Source organism: Rattus rattus, chromosome 8, assembly GCF_011064425.1.
Source record: "Rattus rattus isolate New Zealand chromosome 8, Rrattus_CSIRO_v1, whole genome shotgun sequence".
Lineage (NCBI taxonomy): Eukaryota > Metazoa > Chordata > Mammalia > Rodentia > Muridae > Rattus > Rattus rattus.
In genome coordinates, this window is record NC_046161.1 from 47,443,237 (window position 1) to 47,460,505 (window position 17,269).

The 17,269-nt window shown below is 40.5% G+C and overlaps 1 protein-coding gene across 1 annotated transcript in view; it reads right to left on the reverse strand.

The window, feature by feature from the left end:
- Atm (ATM serine/threonine kinase) overlaps window positions 1–17,269 on the reverse strand; it is a 102,599-nt gene that overhangs the window by 22,131 nt on the left and 63,199 nt on the right. The window contains exons 40-49 of the mRNA XM_032911434.1: window positions 13,845–14,000; window positions 10,001–10,088; window positions 7,658–7,746; window positions 7,464–7,566; window positions 6,639–6,787; window positions 5,037–5,141; window positions 3,512–3,631; window positions 2,300–2,534; window positions 1,398–1,565; window positions 457–570 (exon numbers count right to left, since the gene is read on the reverse strand). Of these exons, the coding sequence (XP_032767325.1) occupies window positions 457–570; window positions 1,398–1,565; window positions 2,300–2,534; window positions 3,512–3,631; window positions 5,037–5,141; window positions 6,639–6,787; window positions 7,464–7,566; window positions 7,658–7,746; window positions 10,001–10,088; window positions 13,845–14,000 (1,327 nt within the window). The remainder of the gene's footprint in view (window positions 1–456; window positions 571–1,397; window positions 1,566–2,299; window positions 2,535–3,511; window positions 3,632–5,036; window positions 5,142–6,638; window positions 6,788–7,463; window positions 7,567–7,657; window positions 7,747–10,000; window positions 10,089–13,844; window positions 14,001–17,269) is intronic.

Sequence of the window (17,269 nt, forward strand, 5' to 3'; positions counted from 1 at the left end):
CTTTAGGATGGGAGACAAGCACATCTTACTTTTCATACTAAACTGCCGGTCTCCCAAATTAGCAACACTAAAGGACAGAGTAGGCGTAACGGGAAGGCTAACAGGGACTTGAGAAGTGAAGTCCTGACCCTTACTGTGAGTAGTTGGACTACATACAAATGGTAAAGGTGGCTTCTACGTTTAATAGGATATTCTGTAGAATAAAAGCAGAATAATCAGAAATGACTTCCTGAATGGTGGGGCTACAGAGTGGACGGAAGACATTCACGCACTCAAAGTTGTTCCTTCCTTGGTGGCATTTGCTTCATTCTGCTCTGGGGATTACAGAGAGCCCCAGCAGGAACTGAAGGAATGAAACCACGCTTTTGTTTTCTTTTGAGATACATGCAGTCTTCATAAGAGGATTAAACGTATTTACAGTAGACAATAACGTTCAGAGCTGCACCAACGACCTACCTTTTCTAGATAGGTCTGCATGATGACTGCAGGATTTTCTAGGCAAGTCTCTGCCAGCCAGTTGCCACAAACCCTCAGACACTCTGCGTGTAGGCCTTTTAGACCTGCTTCATTCTGTATCAAGAAGCAAGAATCTTAAAATGTAGTTCCTTTTCAAGATTACAAAAGTGTCTTCCATGTAGGTAGAAAAAAACAATTAAAAATATCTTTCCTCATGTTTTTACCATATAAGGAAATAATTCTAAGTATGTGAGCTTATGAAATAACCACCCTGAACTGTCTAGCTATTACTAACAACTCACATTTACTGAGTACTTTACAATGCCAGGAAATTTCCAACAGCTCTATGCATATTAACTCACAATTTTCACAGGAACACTATAGATTAGATATATCATTATTACCTACTTGTCAGTGCAAAGACTCAGGTACAAAACCACTGCACATGTTAGGGTCTACACTATTTAGGAAATACTTAAGTAAGTTATACTGTTACCTAGTACTTTGTTATAATTAATAATAACAATAACTCATGACCTACAATGTCCTGCACTGTCCACTGAGTGTGAATATGTTCAGAGCACAAAGAATGACAAATTGTTGTCACTTGTTTTCTACTTTTCTTCTCCCAGACATTTCTAATTCTATTTTTGTTCTTGCTACTTCGAAGTTACAACGTGTATTTCCATTCATTTCCTACATATTATTTTTGACTTCTATAGAATATAAACTGAATGAATATACTACAAGACAGACTGATAGATTTAGGAAAAAGTTTTCAAGTCTCATTTCTGACATTCATTTTCAAGGTCTCTTTCACATTATTTTGTTTCTGGATCACTGCTTTCAAAGCCTTAATGTGACCACTACAGACGTATTCTGCAGCAGACACCTTTTGGAGAACATAAGACACCGATGAGGCCAGCACACAGGGCACGCACCTCTCTAAAGCTGGAGTCCAACTGCTTGATCATTTGCTTGAGGATACTTAGGGCAAGACTCTGCTCCTTCTTCGCCCAAAATACTTGTGCTTCTTCCAAATGCCATTCAGAGATTCCACAAACAGCTGGATTATATTGCTTAATTTTAAATATTGCCCTTTCAGGGAGCTACAGTGAGAACGCATATGGAAATAAATACGTTACCAGCAAGGCATTTGCTGAGACCCTCACTATTTTTCGGAGACTATCTTAATTAGCTTACTTACTAACCTACAGACCACAAAGTCTGACACAGCTCATGTTGGGGGGAAGGAGATAGAGAGGGGGGGGAGGGGGGAGGGAGGAGGAGGAGGAAGAGAGAGGGAGGGAGAAAGAGAGATCACTGAATTGTTATTATTACATTATAGTAGTTTGGGTATCTATTTTCTTATTTTATAACCAGGAAATTGAGGCTGAGAAACAATAATTATTGCCTTGCCAATGTTTAAACTCAAGTTTTTGTCTAATTCTACTATGGAAGCTTTGTTTTGTTTTTCCAATCAACACTGGGGTTTGATCCCAGAGCCTTGTATTAGCTATGCAAACAAGCATGCTATCACACAGACCCAACTCTTTCACACATGTAAGACGGGTCTCACTAGGATTTTCATGCTGACCATGAGCTCATTCTCTTACGAAGGCAGGCTCTGAACTGGGGATCCTCTTGCCTCAACCTCTCAAATTCTCAAATGACTAGGATTGTAAGTCAGGTACAAGCCTCGGTCAACCTAAAATCTTCAATAATTTTATGTACAAAGATTTCCAGTTTTCAAGGATATTTCTTCTTCACATCATTATACCTTCTGGTATCTGAGAAAATAGAGCCCAAGAAGTGAGATAACTTAATTTTACAAGCTTTTTACCTGTGTGTTCTTGAAGGTTCGGGCCAGAACAGAGAATTCAACAAGGTGTTTGGTGAGAATGTCCTTAGAGCATCCTCCTTGAGAGTTCTCCATTTCCTTTTGTACCAGGATCTCCAGAATGACTGTGCGGAGAGCCATGAGAGGCTCCTGAAAGCTGAAGTCACTGTCCTTCAGAAGCTGGGAGTGCTTCTGCCACTTCAGGTATACCTCAGAGCGCTCTCTGTCTGAGACCGACCTGAAAGTCAAGTCGCATAACTTAACTTAGTTGAGTAAAGGAAAAAAAAAAAAAAAAAGAGGTTCTTGAGTCCTGAAACTTAAGACATTGTATAATATATAAAGAACTCTTATAAACTCATGAGCAGCCCTAAATATTTAGAACAGTGCGAAATAGCATGCAATTACAGATAATGAATGGGTACTTTAAACAGATTTTGTTCAGACCTATCATAAAGATTTGTTCAGACCTATCATAAAGACGAGACGACTGCTAGTCCTCCTTGTGGAGAAGGCGGACCCATCTACAAGGAAATCAATTAACTTCATTAATTACCTACAAATGCTCACTGAATAGACGACTAGCACCTGAGGACACTTCATCTGCTAACATTCTAAACAGAAACACAGCATCTGCAACTCGTTTATATGAATACTTTGCTTTTCACATGTGTAAGTTATACTATCCCACCTTTCAACACTTGTGTTGAGAGGGGGAAAAAAGATCCAGCGAGACTAAGAAGATGACACAGTAAAGATGAGAAACCATCTCAGTTGTTTGGGCGTGTTCATCAAAACCAAACTCCTACTTCCTCCGTCACAAACGACCCCAGAACAACAGATCTAAAATATTTTAGACAAAGGAACCTCCATAGACTCTTAAAATTTAATGAAGGTGCTGAAGAGCTTTCGATTCCAATATTTAGGTTATACCTGTTGGCATTACAATTTTCTGTTGATAAGTCTAAGAGTGTTTATTACATGCACTTTAATAAATTTATTAATTTTATCTTACAATAAGTCTCTCTCTTTCCTCCTGCTGTGTGCCATCAACACAGCATCTCATTCAGGCCAACGCAGAAGCAGCTAATCATGGGCAGAAATCTTTGGAAACCGCAAGATAAAATAAACCTTTCTTAAAGCAAATAATAAATCATGCCCATCGCATGTTTCCACTGGTGACACAAACAACACACTTCAGGACCACGAGCCACATACCTTGAGAAGAGCTCTCCACTGTTTTCCAGTTCTCCGATTGCCTGCAATCTGCTAAGTGTGGGGTACAGCGAATACACCGACTCGAGGCTGCCTTTGCTCAACTCTTCAACTTCCTTCACCCTAGGGGTAGGAGAGACGGTCTGACGCTAACGTGCCTTCAGGGGGATGGACGTTCACCTCTGTGGCTCAGCACTACTTGGCATACGCTTGTGGCTGACTGAAAAGACTACGCACGCAGACAGACAGCATGAGGGTGAGACAGCAGTGTGACCAGCCTTGGGATTATACACACCTAAACCTAAAGCCCGGTTCTGCCATGTCTGTCTGTCCTTGATCTGCTACTGAATTTTGCCACAGCCATTGTTTTCCACCTCTGGAGTTAAAGAGTCTGTATAGAAAGAGTCTGACGAAGCATCTAGAATATAGTCATGATAAGCGTAGAAATATTATTTCTGTCGTATGTGATAGGTTATTTCTCCGCTGTCGGTAAATGAGACAATTCAAGCCAGATTAGATTATACAAAAGGCAGGTTTATCGGGAAGCTGCTCTCTGGTGGCCAAGTTCACTGGCCCCAAGGACCAAGGCCAGAAAAGTCACCATTAGGAAGGGGTGGGTAGGGTGAGGGAGAGTGAGGGATAGAGGGAGAGAGGGGGAGAAAGAGAGAGAGAGAGAGAAAGGGACAGGTACGCAGAGAGTGAAGAGGAGGAAAAAAGAAGAAGACCAAAATGTCCGGATTACATAGGGAAGACCCTCTGGGGAAGGGCAGCCCAGCCCCTAGACTGGAAAGTTCAGGATTGGGGGCAAGGTATACCAGGCAGGGACTGAGGGATGCTGGAAGAACAAGGAGGCCAGGTCTGCTTTGATGTGTAAAATATGCACCTCAGTCCCCTGTCCTGGGGTCTAAAACCAAACAATAACCAAACAACATGTATAGGATTTATGATGTCAGTGGCGAGTGTTTAAAATGTTCTACTCATGTTTGGGAGTAGAAAGATGGCTCAGTGGTTAGGTGCACTGGCTGCTCTTAACCAGGGTTAAGAGCACCTACATGGCAGCTCACAACTATCTGTAACTCCAGTCCCAAGGGATCCGACACAGACGAATACGTAGGCAAAAACAGCACTGCATATAAAAATAAATAAACCTTTAAAAAATTCATGTTTGTTTAACTTGTTACGGCTAATTGCTACACCATGTATGCCTCAGAGAAACCAAGCTTACAAAGCAGAGCTATGATGGTAAGAGAGTGAAGGCCATGAAACTAGAAAGGACAAAGGTTAACTCTTCCAGGACACGTGTACAAAAGAGAACACTATCATGCTTTTCCAGAGGGTGCAGACTGAAGAACTGACGTAGGTCCTCAAGAAAATCTTTCTTAAGAGCAAAGAACGACAAAGAAATGCTTGAACTCAGCCACCAAGTCTTATCCCTTCACTGACGCAAATTCTTATTTAAATCTACTCACATTTTGAGGACAGCAGCCACAGCATCAAATATAAAAACAATCTGTCTTTTTTATAATACCTGGCATGTCGGAGACTGTCATAAAATGTGGAGAATTCTCTGTTTCTTAGGCACTGCAGAGCATTATACAACGATTCATGGTAACTGGTTCCTTCTAGTTCTTGGCTGTGAGATGATTAAAAAACAAATTTAAAAACGGAAAACTCTGAGATATGCATCTATAACTAACTCAAAGGACAATGTTGAGAACTAAAATTAAGATTTCTCATAAAAGTTTGCAGAAAGAAAAGTTTACATATTAAGAAAAATATGTAGCTGGTACAGTGGCAAATGCCTTTAATTGGTAGGCAGAGAGAGGTGGATCTTAGTGAGCTCAAGGCCAGCCATGGTCACATGGTAAAATCCTAACTCAAAATATAAACAAAGAGAAAAGAAACAAAAAAGCCAAAGCAAGGGGTTGGGGATTTAGCTCAGTGGTAGAGCGCTTGCCTAGCTAGTGCAAAGCCCTGGGTTCGGCCCCAAAATACAAAAAAAAAAAAAAAAAAAAAAAAAAAAAAAGATCTAAAAAAGCCAAAGCAGTAAAAGGCAGTGAGAAAAGGAAAGCATTTTACAGGTCATTTAAATTCTTTAAAAAAAAAAAAAACAACTTAGAAATTCTGGTTGGTTCTCAATCTTACATTTAAAATAAATATTTAAAATATGAGAGCAGTCGAGTGGTGGTGGCACGCACCTTTAGTGCCAGCACTCAGGAGGCAGAAGTAGGATCTCTACTTCTGGTCTACAGAGCGAATTCTGGGACAGCCAGGGTTACACAGAGAAACTGTTTCAAAACAAACACACAAAATTCATCTACATATGAATAAATCCCCTTTTATACCACTCCTAACAGGAAATTTGATAAACACTCCAATTTATGAAAACATTTTTCCATTAAAGTAATTAAAATGACTTAATTTTTTAGCATTCTATCAGACTTTTTTATGTAACTATTAAATCCTTTAGTAGTCTAGGTGTTTTGGTTTTCATTTAAAAAATACAATGATTTGAAATACAGGCTACAACTTTTATCTTCTTGGGCAACTTGGTTGGGCAGTACTTTATAAACTGCCTGGTCATCTGTTTGTGGTAGCCCTGGCTGGCCTAGTACGCACTATGTAGTCATGGTTGGCATCGAACCAGAGACCCACCTGCCTGGGACTCCCAGTCACCACTGCTCCTGGCCCAGCACGACTTTTTAACAGCAGCAAGGACGACGACCACCACGAAACATTAACAAAGGTAACTGACTTTATCACCCAGCCAATAGAAATGCTTATGACGACAATGTAGCAAGAAGCCGTGGGGAGAAGGCCTACACTTGTCTTTAGATTCCTCAATTCAACAATCAGTATTTTCACAGGAAAAGGCATTTTTAAAAATTTCTATCTACAAAACACTTGAAGCAGGGGATAGAACTCCTCTGGTGGAAAAAAGTAAGAATGAAATTCAATCTTCATTGTGCTAGCTGCCTATTGTATACTAAGTATTGAGTCGTATGTGCGGCCCATAGTGTCTGTACAATACATTAAAAAACAAAGCCCCGCAGCACTCATCGAGAAAACAACCAAGTGCACAGTTCCAGGGTCAGGTAGAAGCAGTGGGCAGAGGCTGCTTTGCTCTCACTTGGCAGAAGTGCAGAGGTCCCACTGCATGTTCCTCCACGCCGCCTGGTAATGAAGCTCCTGCAGTTCCCCACACCACTCTCTCCTTTCATGGTCCAATCCTTTCAAGTAGATAGAAAGAATATGGGAGAGCCCCATGTTCTGCAAGGCCTGAAAGGAAGTCATCACAAAATGAATACATGATCAAATACGTCAGGACAGAGTAGACCAGTGGTCTCAGCCTTTCCTAATCCTGAGACCCTTTAGTACAATTCTTAATGCTGTGGTGACCCCTAACCACGAAGTCATTTCACTGCTACTTCATAACTGCAATTTTGCTGCTGTTATGAATCGTAATTTAAATATCTGACATGTGACTTCTGTGAAAGGGTCAGCCAGCCCACAAAGGGGGTCTCGACCCACAGGTTGAGAACCACTGAACTAACGAAAAACCCAGCCCCCCTCCTCCCAAAAACAATTAATTTCAAAATCTTTAATTGACAGTATTACTTAAAACTCTAAAATACTGCTTAGCATGTATATTTCTCCTCAGAGAATGTTAATGTTTGATGGAAAGATACCTAAGCCTATTATAGTAATAGATAGGACAGTTTCCAGGACCAACTCTAAAGCAAACTAGTGCCCTGTGAAGCACTACGAGTGTCTCCTGGCAGGCATACTGTACACACTCCAGAAGTGTCTTCTGCTGTTGGGTAATAAAAGTATTATCAACAAACTACAGTGACCTGTGCAGCTTTCCAGTGTGTACTGAGGCGCTGGCCTAATGTCTGACAGCCTAACTCCACTGACGACAGCTTTACGGAAGCAGGCACGGACGGCAGTGTACCTGGATGATTCCCGACTGGCGGGTGGAGGAGGAGATGGTGGTCTCAAGGTCGTATGTCACTAAGGCTTTCTCCCACGTTGCTTCATGCTCGTACGTCCTTATTCTGTAAGAGATGACGGTGAAAACATCTTTTGTTTCTGTGCGCATAGAGCTCCTTCGAAAGGCAGAATCACTATCTGAAAGGTGCAGCTTACCGGGTAAGGGGTTGTAACATTTTCCCTCCCCCGCAGCCATACAGGCTGTCTGGCTCTCCTATACTTCTGTAGATCTCCAAGAGAAGATCCTGAAAAGAAAAATACCAAAGGTGGAGACTTGAAAATAAAAATCAGTTCATGAGTTTCATAAGCTTTAAATTTTATCATTATCACTCACAACTTATAACAAATAAATGTGCTGTAAAAAGTAAAATACAATGGTATTCTAATCAACAGCACAGCGGTCTTGCCTCATACAGCAAAACGATTAGTCTGCTTTAGAAGCAATGCTCAGGCTGAAGAGAGGCTCAGAGGTTAAAAGCGCTTCTCTTCCACACGACCCGGGTTTGGTCCCCCGCACCCACGTGGTGGCTTAACTCCAGTCCTACGGGATCCTACACACTGCTCTGACCTGGGCAGGTGTGCACGTGGTGCACTTATATACCTGTAAACAAAATACTCATATGCATAAAATAATAAATCTAAAAAGTGATACAGTTTCACAAACTGATAATATATGTGTAGCAACACGCTCGGTTTTTAATCACATTCAGCAATGATCACAAAACAAAGCAATCTTGTGCACAAATGAAACTGTAAATGGAAAAATGAAGTTCTGCAAAGCCTAACTACTGAAACTGGAACAAATGAAGGCTGTAAATTTTCTTCGAAATGCCTATTAGTTTTTAAAATGTGCTGCATATAAAGCAGCAATTTAATTACTTAAAATACTTTTTGTGAAATTTACATAGGAAAGCCTAGTGTTAACTTCAATGAAACAAAACAAAACAAAACAAAACAAAAAACAGAAAACAAAAAAGAAAAAAAGAAAAACCCAGAAGCTACACTTCATAGAAAACTGAGCAAGCGATGTAATTGCCTTGATATTTTTGCTTCGGAAAATATTTCCTAAGTACAAATCCATCAATATTGGTATAGATCTATATGTAATTCTTATTCAAATATTTCTATTCATAGATATGAAATAAAACCTTAAGAATGAAAACACTAAGGATCTAACGGTCCTTGGCATAAGAAAACACTCATGAAAATCAGTACAAAAAGGTGAGACTATATAGTTGCAAAGGAAAAGAGAAACCTTAATATAGAGGGTCACAGACAGGGCTGGGAGCCCAGGAGACTCAGCCACAAAGTGCTTGCCACAAAAGTATAAAGACTAAGTGCAGATCCCAGAACACACACAGGAAGCTCAAGGCAGCTGCCAGCACGTGTGGTTCTGGCTCTGGAGAGGCAGACAGGTAGATCCCTAGAGCTCCCTCATCAGCCAGCCTAGCAAAAACCAGTGAGTTCTAGGTTTAATAAGATACCTTGTTTCAAAAAGTTAAGACAGTGTTTAAAGACATCTGATGCAGACCTATGGCCTGCACACACACAAGACATAACTAGACGTGAAGTTAAAGGTTAAGGAGAAAGAAATGAAAGATTACTAGTAGACTTAGCAATGTATAGTTCATGGTAAAGGCTAGGCAAGCACCATTTTAATGGAATAAAGGAAAGAAATGGAGAGAGCAAATACAGACATCATCGGAAAGTCTGGATGTGGAAGGAAAGGAGACAATGACACCTCAAGAGAACACAGAAGAGAGAGGCTCCTTCCAGATCCAAGAACAGAAACGGTTTAAACAGTAAAAGTCTGAAATGTTTATGATATAGGTCAGAAAGAGCACAGCATAATAAAGTTTCTGAGCAAGAACAAATAACCTGAGATAAAGGGAAAATGTTTTTTATTTTTTAATAAGAGAGATGGTTATGATCAAAGCAGAGACAGGGAGATTAAGACAATTATGGGATGTGGGATGTGGTGGGATTCCTAATTCTGTGGTTGTTTGAATAAGAATGTTCCCCATAGGCTCATGTTTGAATACTTGGTCCCTAGTTGGAAAAATCTGAGAAGGATTAGGAGATGCAGTCTCATAGAGGAAGAGTGCTTTGGATGGGTGGGTGTCTGTCTGTCCATCTGTCTGTCTGTCTCTCAACCAGAGCTGTGCTCTCAGCTGTTCCTGTTGCCATGCCTTTGCTCTGCCATCATGGATGAAACTCTTTAAAACCATCAGCCACAAATCAAACACTTCCTGTTATAGCTGCATTGGTCATGGTGTCATGGTCAGTGATAAAAGCCTTTATTGAAAGTCAGAAAGGGCCACTATGTATGCAGTGCTATAGAACAGGCAGCAGAGTCGAGATTGGAAATCACTTCTCTACTGAGAGCACAAATTTATAAATATCGTGCTAGGTCCAGTAAGTAGTTTCAGTTTTAAAATCAACTCTATCCCTATGAGAAAATAATCGAATATATAAATTATCAGAGTTTCTAATATTTACCTGTAAGCTTATTCCAGTTTCTTCTTTACTTTTTTCACTCAAACTAGAAATAGTTGTACCTTGACTTCCTTCTTCAAATGTTGGACTTCTGGTTATCATAAAAACATTATTTAATGAGAATATACTATCTAAGAGGTTATAAATACATTTATTCTATACGTCAACATAAAGAAACTGATTATGGCTGCAGAAAGAACAGCGAGCCATTTATACTTTAGCACAGAATCTCATTTAGATCTGGGCAAGGAAAAGAAAATGTTGAGACTGTTAATTCTACATGGGAAAATTATTCATAATAACGATATCGTATAAACAGCAGAATTATATGCCAAAACAGGCTTATTTACATGGAGACAGGCCTGTTTAAAAACAGAAATTTTGCAATTCAGATCCTAAATATTCTATCAGTGATCTTACCTAAAGTTTAACTTGATAATTGCAGATATATATATATAGTAAAACCACAAGATTTAATTTAATCCCCAATAAACAGAAAAAAAAGAAAGAAATCTGATGAAATTAAGTGGGATCAAGTGAAATCTAAAGGTAATAATGTGACTAGAATTCAGATTTATCCACTCTTAGACCTCGCCTTTAAGCGTTTATATATTTGGGTGTAATAGTTTATTAAGTGACTTAATTTTGGTATCATCACTGCTACTGTGCCTATAATAATCCAATATATAAATACCTCTAGTATCTTTCTAAAACATGTTTTGTGTTTTCTATAATATTTCCCCACAAAACTGAGTAATTCTTTTGTTTCCTTCTCCCAATGTAGTTTATCTTCCTGATCCCCCCTTTTTTTTTAATCAACTACCCTTTGGTAACTATACAAACTAATTTTCTTACCAACTGCAGTTTGATAACGTGTACTCACTAATACAATTCAGCACTGTTACTAAGTTGAAAATCTGCAGACCAGTAGTTCTACCAATCAGATATATGTCACTGACAGAACAGGTAACAAACTGTGCTATCTTTCTAGTATACCACGGGCAGTGAGGAATGACAATGGGCAGCACAGATATTAAAAACCTGGGTGGGAAAGGTGGCATATAAAATGTCTTATAAAACTCAAAAATAGGGAATACTACACTGTGTTTCCCAAATCTCACCTAGACTGGAGGAATGATAAAGACACTGAAGGTCACCTTTACCTCAGGGAGGGTCTCGGGAGGCTGGTACAGAGCAGAGCGCTGAGTAAGAGAACGCTGCTGACCGTACTCTACTTTTGCCTTGTAACCTTCAGGTACAGCTCTAACATCCATGTAAAACATCCATCTAGCTCCAATTCATCAAGACAGCACATGTGTAACACAGTTGCATGTATTTCTGTCAGGCATCACTATAGGAACTTGGAATATTAAGAAAACTGAGGCTGTAAAAATCTGCTCCCTAAGTCTTGTTAATAAGCCTTGAGCTGACAGGGTATTAAACAGACTATGGACATTAACACTGAGATTGCAGTGTCTCAGGAGCATGCTAACAAAACACTGTATCTCAAATACCTTCTATGAAGAATTCTAGTAAACAACCTGGATAGAAAATACTAGCAGCTTGTCTCCTTGACAGCACAGGTAAACTGCTCACCTGTTCTATTTACAAATGCAGCGTGCGTACTACCTTGGGCCTCCGGGTCGGTGCCTCTAACAGAGCCACTGTGGATTTCTGCACTCCTCAATCTCTGTACACCTCATCCATCTGTCCTCCTTTTCATCAGATCTCTGGGGCGGGGGAAAGAACCCCAGAGACCAGCGAAGCAAACACGGACATACCTGCTTGAGGGCAAGCAGTTCTGCACAAGTTGCTCCATTCAAAAATGCTTTTATTTATACTCACAGAGGACTTAATATTTGCTCCTAATTAATAAAAATAGCATTCTATGGATCCACAATACTAAAACTCAAATTGCACTCAGTGCCACACACCTGTCTTCACCGGTTTATAGTGACCATGAATACATTGGTTACATGTTCTATAGTGTCCACATAATGTACATTTGTACTTATTTTCAACAAAAAAGCAGAGATAAAACCAGGAGTGAAGAAAATGGTCTAAATCTATGTTAACTACTCGCAGAACATTGTGGGACCGTGAAAGGTAACGTGGTCCCTAGTTGAGCTAAGGCTAGAAGGTCTGGAGACCCTGAAGGGACGGTAGGAGCTCTGTCTGTTCCTGGATACCAGGCCCTGTCACTAGCCGCAGCTCCCCATAGATGTATGTCCATCAGTCACATAGTAAGGGCAATGCCCCAAGCCCTTCCACAGGTAGAGGATGTGTAGGCTCAAAACAGATCTTAATGAGGTACCTGAGGGCCTGGAGGTCTTAGCCAATAAGCTTTCTTTCCTAGACACTCCTCCCTGTAAAAGGTATTTAGTCTCAGGCCCACCCTAAGAAGTGGGGTACGGTTTTACTCATTCACTTTCCACCATGACGATAAATGCCTTAAAACCATGGACTGCCTCTTTTCATCAGGATCCACATGGGGAGCCATGGAGAAGGCCTTTGCCTACAGAGCCGCTGTCTAATCTCCCATAGAAGGCCTCTCTGCACTCCCAGCCACAACTGCCATCAAGCCAAGCCAACCCCTGAGAAGACAAGGACTCATCCAGGTCCTCAGAACCAGACAGCCCCAGTCTTGTCATTGTAGGGGATCCCTGAACCAGCTCCACTGTCCCATAGGTCAGACCATGCTTTCCCACCTGTGGGTGGTGTCCCAGGGTTTCCCTATGGCCCAACACCCACCCAGCAACAGCAGTGGGGTAAGTGCAGTCAACTCCCTCCTCCTGTCTCCCTGAGCGGCTGTGCTCTGTGGTGGAGTGGAAGCAGGACATGAGAATTCTGGCCCTGCTTTTCCAGTCTAAACAAATATATTACATTCCCAGCCTAATGACATCTACAATTATTAGTAGTAAAAATAATGTATGTAGTGGCATAACGCACATTTGTGATTTCAATTTCTTAGAAAGGCTGAATTACTGGTAAGAAAGTGAGGCTATATATAAACACAAGCACTAGGCTATTTCAGACAGGGATCTGAAAGGAGGTTCATATAATAAAACATGTAACGCAATTTAATACCCTATTTTCTTGGTTATTTTTCATCATGATCTATGATCATATTTATAGCTTCTTATAAGAGTTCTAACTCACTCTGGAGAAATCAAATTGAAGTAGCTAGAAATACATGAAACTTATTTAGTCAAACAACCAAGTATTGTATCTATTTAGAAGCTACCTATATGTCTGGTCTTTATAATATAAAACGGAATATAGTATATAACTATAATTTCTGTTTTTTTTTTTTTTAGAGAAATACTTCTTTAAAAAATTATTTTGTGGGCTGGAGAGATGGCTCAATGGTTAAGAGCACTGACTGCTCTTCCAGAGGTCCTGAGTTCAATTCCCAGCAACACATGGTGGCTCACAGCCGTCTGTAATGGGGTCTGATGCCCTCTTCTGGTGTGTCTGACAATAGCTACAGTGTACTTATATATAATAAATAAATAAATAAATAAATCTTTTAAAAATTATTTTGCTTTGATACAGAATATCTCTGCCTAAAATGTCTTTTAAATGGAGAGATGGGACAAAATTTCTTCTATACATTTTTACTGAAACAAAATCAACACCAATTTAAAAACCACTATGTCACTGGGTAGTGGTAGCACACGCCTTTAATCTCAGCACCACTGAGAGGTAGAGGCAGGTGGATCTCTGAGTCTGAGGCAAGAATGGTCTACAGCTAGGACAGCTAGGGTAGTTATACAGAGAAACACTGTCTAGAAAAAACATGAAAAAATGAACAAATAAAATAAACCCAATGTCAAAACCCGCTTACCTTTTCTCTTGCTCATCCATGCTTTTCTTATCTGAATAGATCTCTGCATAGAGCAGTGCTGTGAAGTGAGCTGCACAGGACTGAGCCACCTTTGCAACCTCAAGATAATTCAAATCTAGCCAGAAGGCATCCTCGAAAGCTGTTCCCGAGGAAGGCCTGAGGAGGAATTAAACAGGACGCCATGTCATTGCTAACGTAAACAGTGAAAGAAGCACAGGGCGTAATTGCAATACAGTTCTCCAGTGTATGGTTATGAGCCATGCTGAGATAGCATGGCTGAGGTCCAGCTCTCCGTGGTCTTGGATCATAACCTCTCAGAGAATCTAAAGAAAGCCACTAATCATCATGCCATACCAATCCGGGCTCTGCACCCACCCTTTACATCGCTGGCTGCAAAGGACAGCTTCAAGGTCACTTTTAAAATAAAAACATTGTTTCTTCTCAGACAGGAAGGAAAAAACCAAAAAACAAAACCAACAACAAAAAAAAAAATACCATGTGATCATCAACTTGATGGAACTTAGAAAGACCATGGACACAAGCTTCTGCGTACATGTTGACACAGATTTCTAGACAAAGTCAGCTGATGTGAGAAGACCTACCCTGAATGTGGGTGGCAGCATTTCATGAGCTCAGATCCTGGGCTGAACGGAAAGGATAAAGTGAGCTCAGCACCAGCATCCAGGGCTCCCTGCTTCCTAAGAATGGACGAAAGCTGCCAGCTGCCTCCTGTTGCTGCCACCATGACTTCTCCAACACGGTAAGATGCACACCTCAGACTAAAAGCCAAATAAGCCCTCTGCCCTTCAGCTGCTTCTATCAAGTACTGTGTCACCACAAAAAGACACATGACTTTTCTCTTGCAATTTTTCACTCCTACTACCAACATGGACCGACTTAATTAAAAAAATACTCACTGTGGTAATGACATATCAGAACTGGATATTTTAGATATTATCCTTTTCAAAACTAGCTATATAGACAGATGTAAGACGACACAGTGATTAAATGTCTCTGGAGCAGTCCATGGCTAAGTACAAAGTTAGCTTATCACCCACTACTAGCTGCATCATCTGCAGCACAGTTCAGTCCGTTCATTCCCATCTATAAATAACAGAACCGCACATACCACATCTCCTACATGGTTAGCTTTAGTGGAACACTTCCCTAATTGGAAATTCAAGCTCAGAGAAGTAAAACTTTCCCACAGAAAGAGCTGCATGTTTATTGATTGCAGATATATTAATACACTGTCAATTTTGACTGCCACACACCCCTATTCTTAAAGTCTACTTATTTGAAGCAGGGACTCAGTATTTATTTCAGGTTATGAAGTCTTAACTGTCTGGAACTCTATGTACATCAAGCTGTCTTGGAATTCATAGAGATCTTCCTGCCTCTCCCTGGGACTAAGGTATGCATCAACATACTCATGTCCCTTTTCCTGATCCTTAAGAATGAGAAGACAGATGCTCCCTGGCATTAGGTAACATGCTCACACAGCTCAGATCACGCAGCTTTTAACAAAGCATTAAACCTGAACTTAGTCCTGCTCTAGTCACATCTTCTTGGGTAATTTTTTAAAGACTCCCTACCCTTTTAAAGATAGAGTCTTTTTTTTTTAACCATGGCTGTCCTGGAAGTCATTCTGTAGTCCAGGCTAGCCTTGAACTCAGAGATCTGCCTGCCTCTGCCTTCTGAAATTAAAGGTGTACATCACTATACCAGACTTTCAAGATTCATAACAATAATGAAAGGAATCTCTGCTTCCTCAGGAGACAATGTCTTTGTTTTGTAATCCTGGTCTGCCTTTTAACTCACTTTTAACTCCCTTGCCCCCACATGAGTCTCAAATTCACAATCCTTCTCCTCAGTCTTCTAAATACTATGATTATAGATGTGCACCATTATGCCCAGCTCAGGAATTTTTATCTTGTACAATTACTATGTGACAACTACAAACAAAAAATGTGAATTTTTAAATGTGTATGTGTGTTCACGCTCATCACGTGCTATGGTGCACATGCGGAGGTCAGACGACAGCGTCTCTCTTGTTACCAGCTGTACAGACCAGGTTTGTTGGCCCACAAGCTTCTGGGGAATCTCCAGTCTCCGCTTCCTGTAACCTTTTATGGACACTGCGATTAGATGCATATGCTACCAAGTCCAGCTTTTATGCAGGTTCTGGGGATTTAAAATCAGCCATCAGGCTTGTGTGGCACGTTAGGTACATAGCAAGCTCTTTACCCATGCAGCCATCTTCCCGGCACTAAAAAATGTTCTCTAAAAAAGAGTATTTATCTTCTCTGTCTTGCCACCATCAACATCATTCTACCTCATCAAGTCTGAAATAAATGGGTCCAAGACGAAACTACCTCCCAATACCAGAAAAGGCACTCACAGCTACGGCTAAATGTTTTCTTAGAAGGGGATCTATAATAAGACAAGATAAACCATAAACTTTCAAATCACAGACAATAAATGCAAGAAAAATCTGTTAGTGAAATAGAATGTTAAGAAAGGCATGCATTGTTTACAAGAGAAATGCATTAAGGGTCAAATAATCTATTATTCTTCTAATTCACCACCCCATTCTTTACCAACAACTGTCATTACCATCACACATACCATGAGGCATTAATTACTAGGTGCGTGTCCAAATCATGCATGCTCCTACCCTTGGGGCAGGATTATGGCCAATACATCCTTCACAGGTTGAAAATACTTTAAGTTAAAAAAAATTATAAAAAAAATTTATCACACCTAGCCTACAGAAAATCATAGCGACACAGTACACTATGGGGGGCACCAATGATGGTCTATTCTCTTCATCAGATGGCTGATAGAGAGCCACAATCTAGCATCTCAACAAAGGACTGCTGAACATAGTGGGGCACCTTTAATCCCAGCACTCAGGAGGCAGATGCATGTGGATCTCTGTGAGTTTAAGGACAGCCAGGGCTACAAAGCGAGAACGAGAAAAAAGGAAAAGAAAAAGACCATGCTATATTGTCACCAGCCCCGAACATGACCAGAATTTGAAGTCCAGCTTTCTTTCTCTGAATGCTGCCACAGATTGCTCTAAAGTTGAAGAATCATAAGCTGGACCAGACCATTCTGAGCTGTTTCTCCAGAGTTCTGATAACTCATGGCAGCACCTGTCAGCTGCATGACCCATCTTGAGCTATTTCTGCACTTGTTAGTAATCCCTTGAAGGCCCGGGGCAATGGTTCACACCTATAACCCCCGCACTCGTGTGGAGGAACATCAGTAATTCAAGGCCATGCTGAACTACATGGTGAACTGAAGGGTACCTTAGGCTACAATGACCTGGTCTCCAAAACATTCCTATAGAAACAAAGATACTATACTGTACAGTAACTTACCTAAATCAACTTTGTCGTATCACAAGCTTACTACCAATT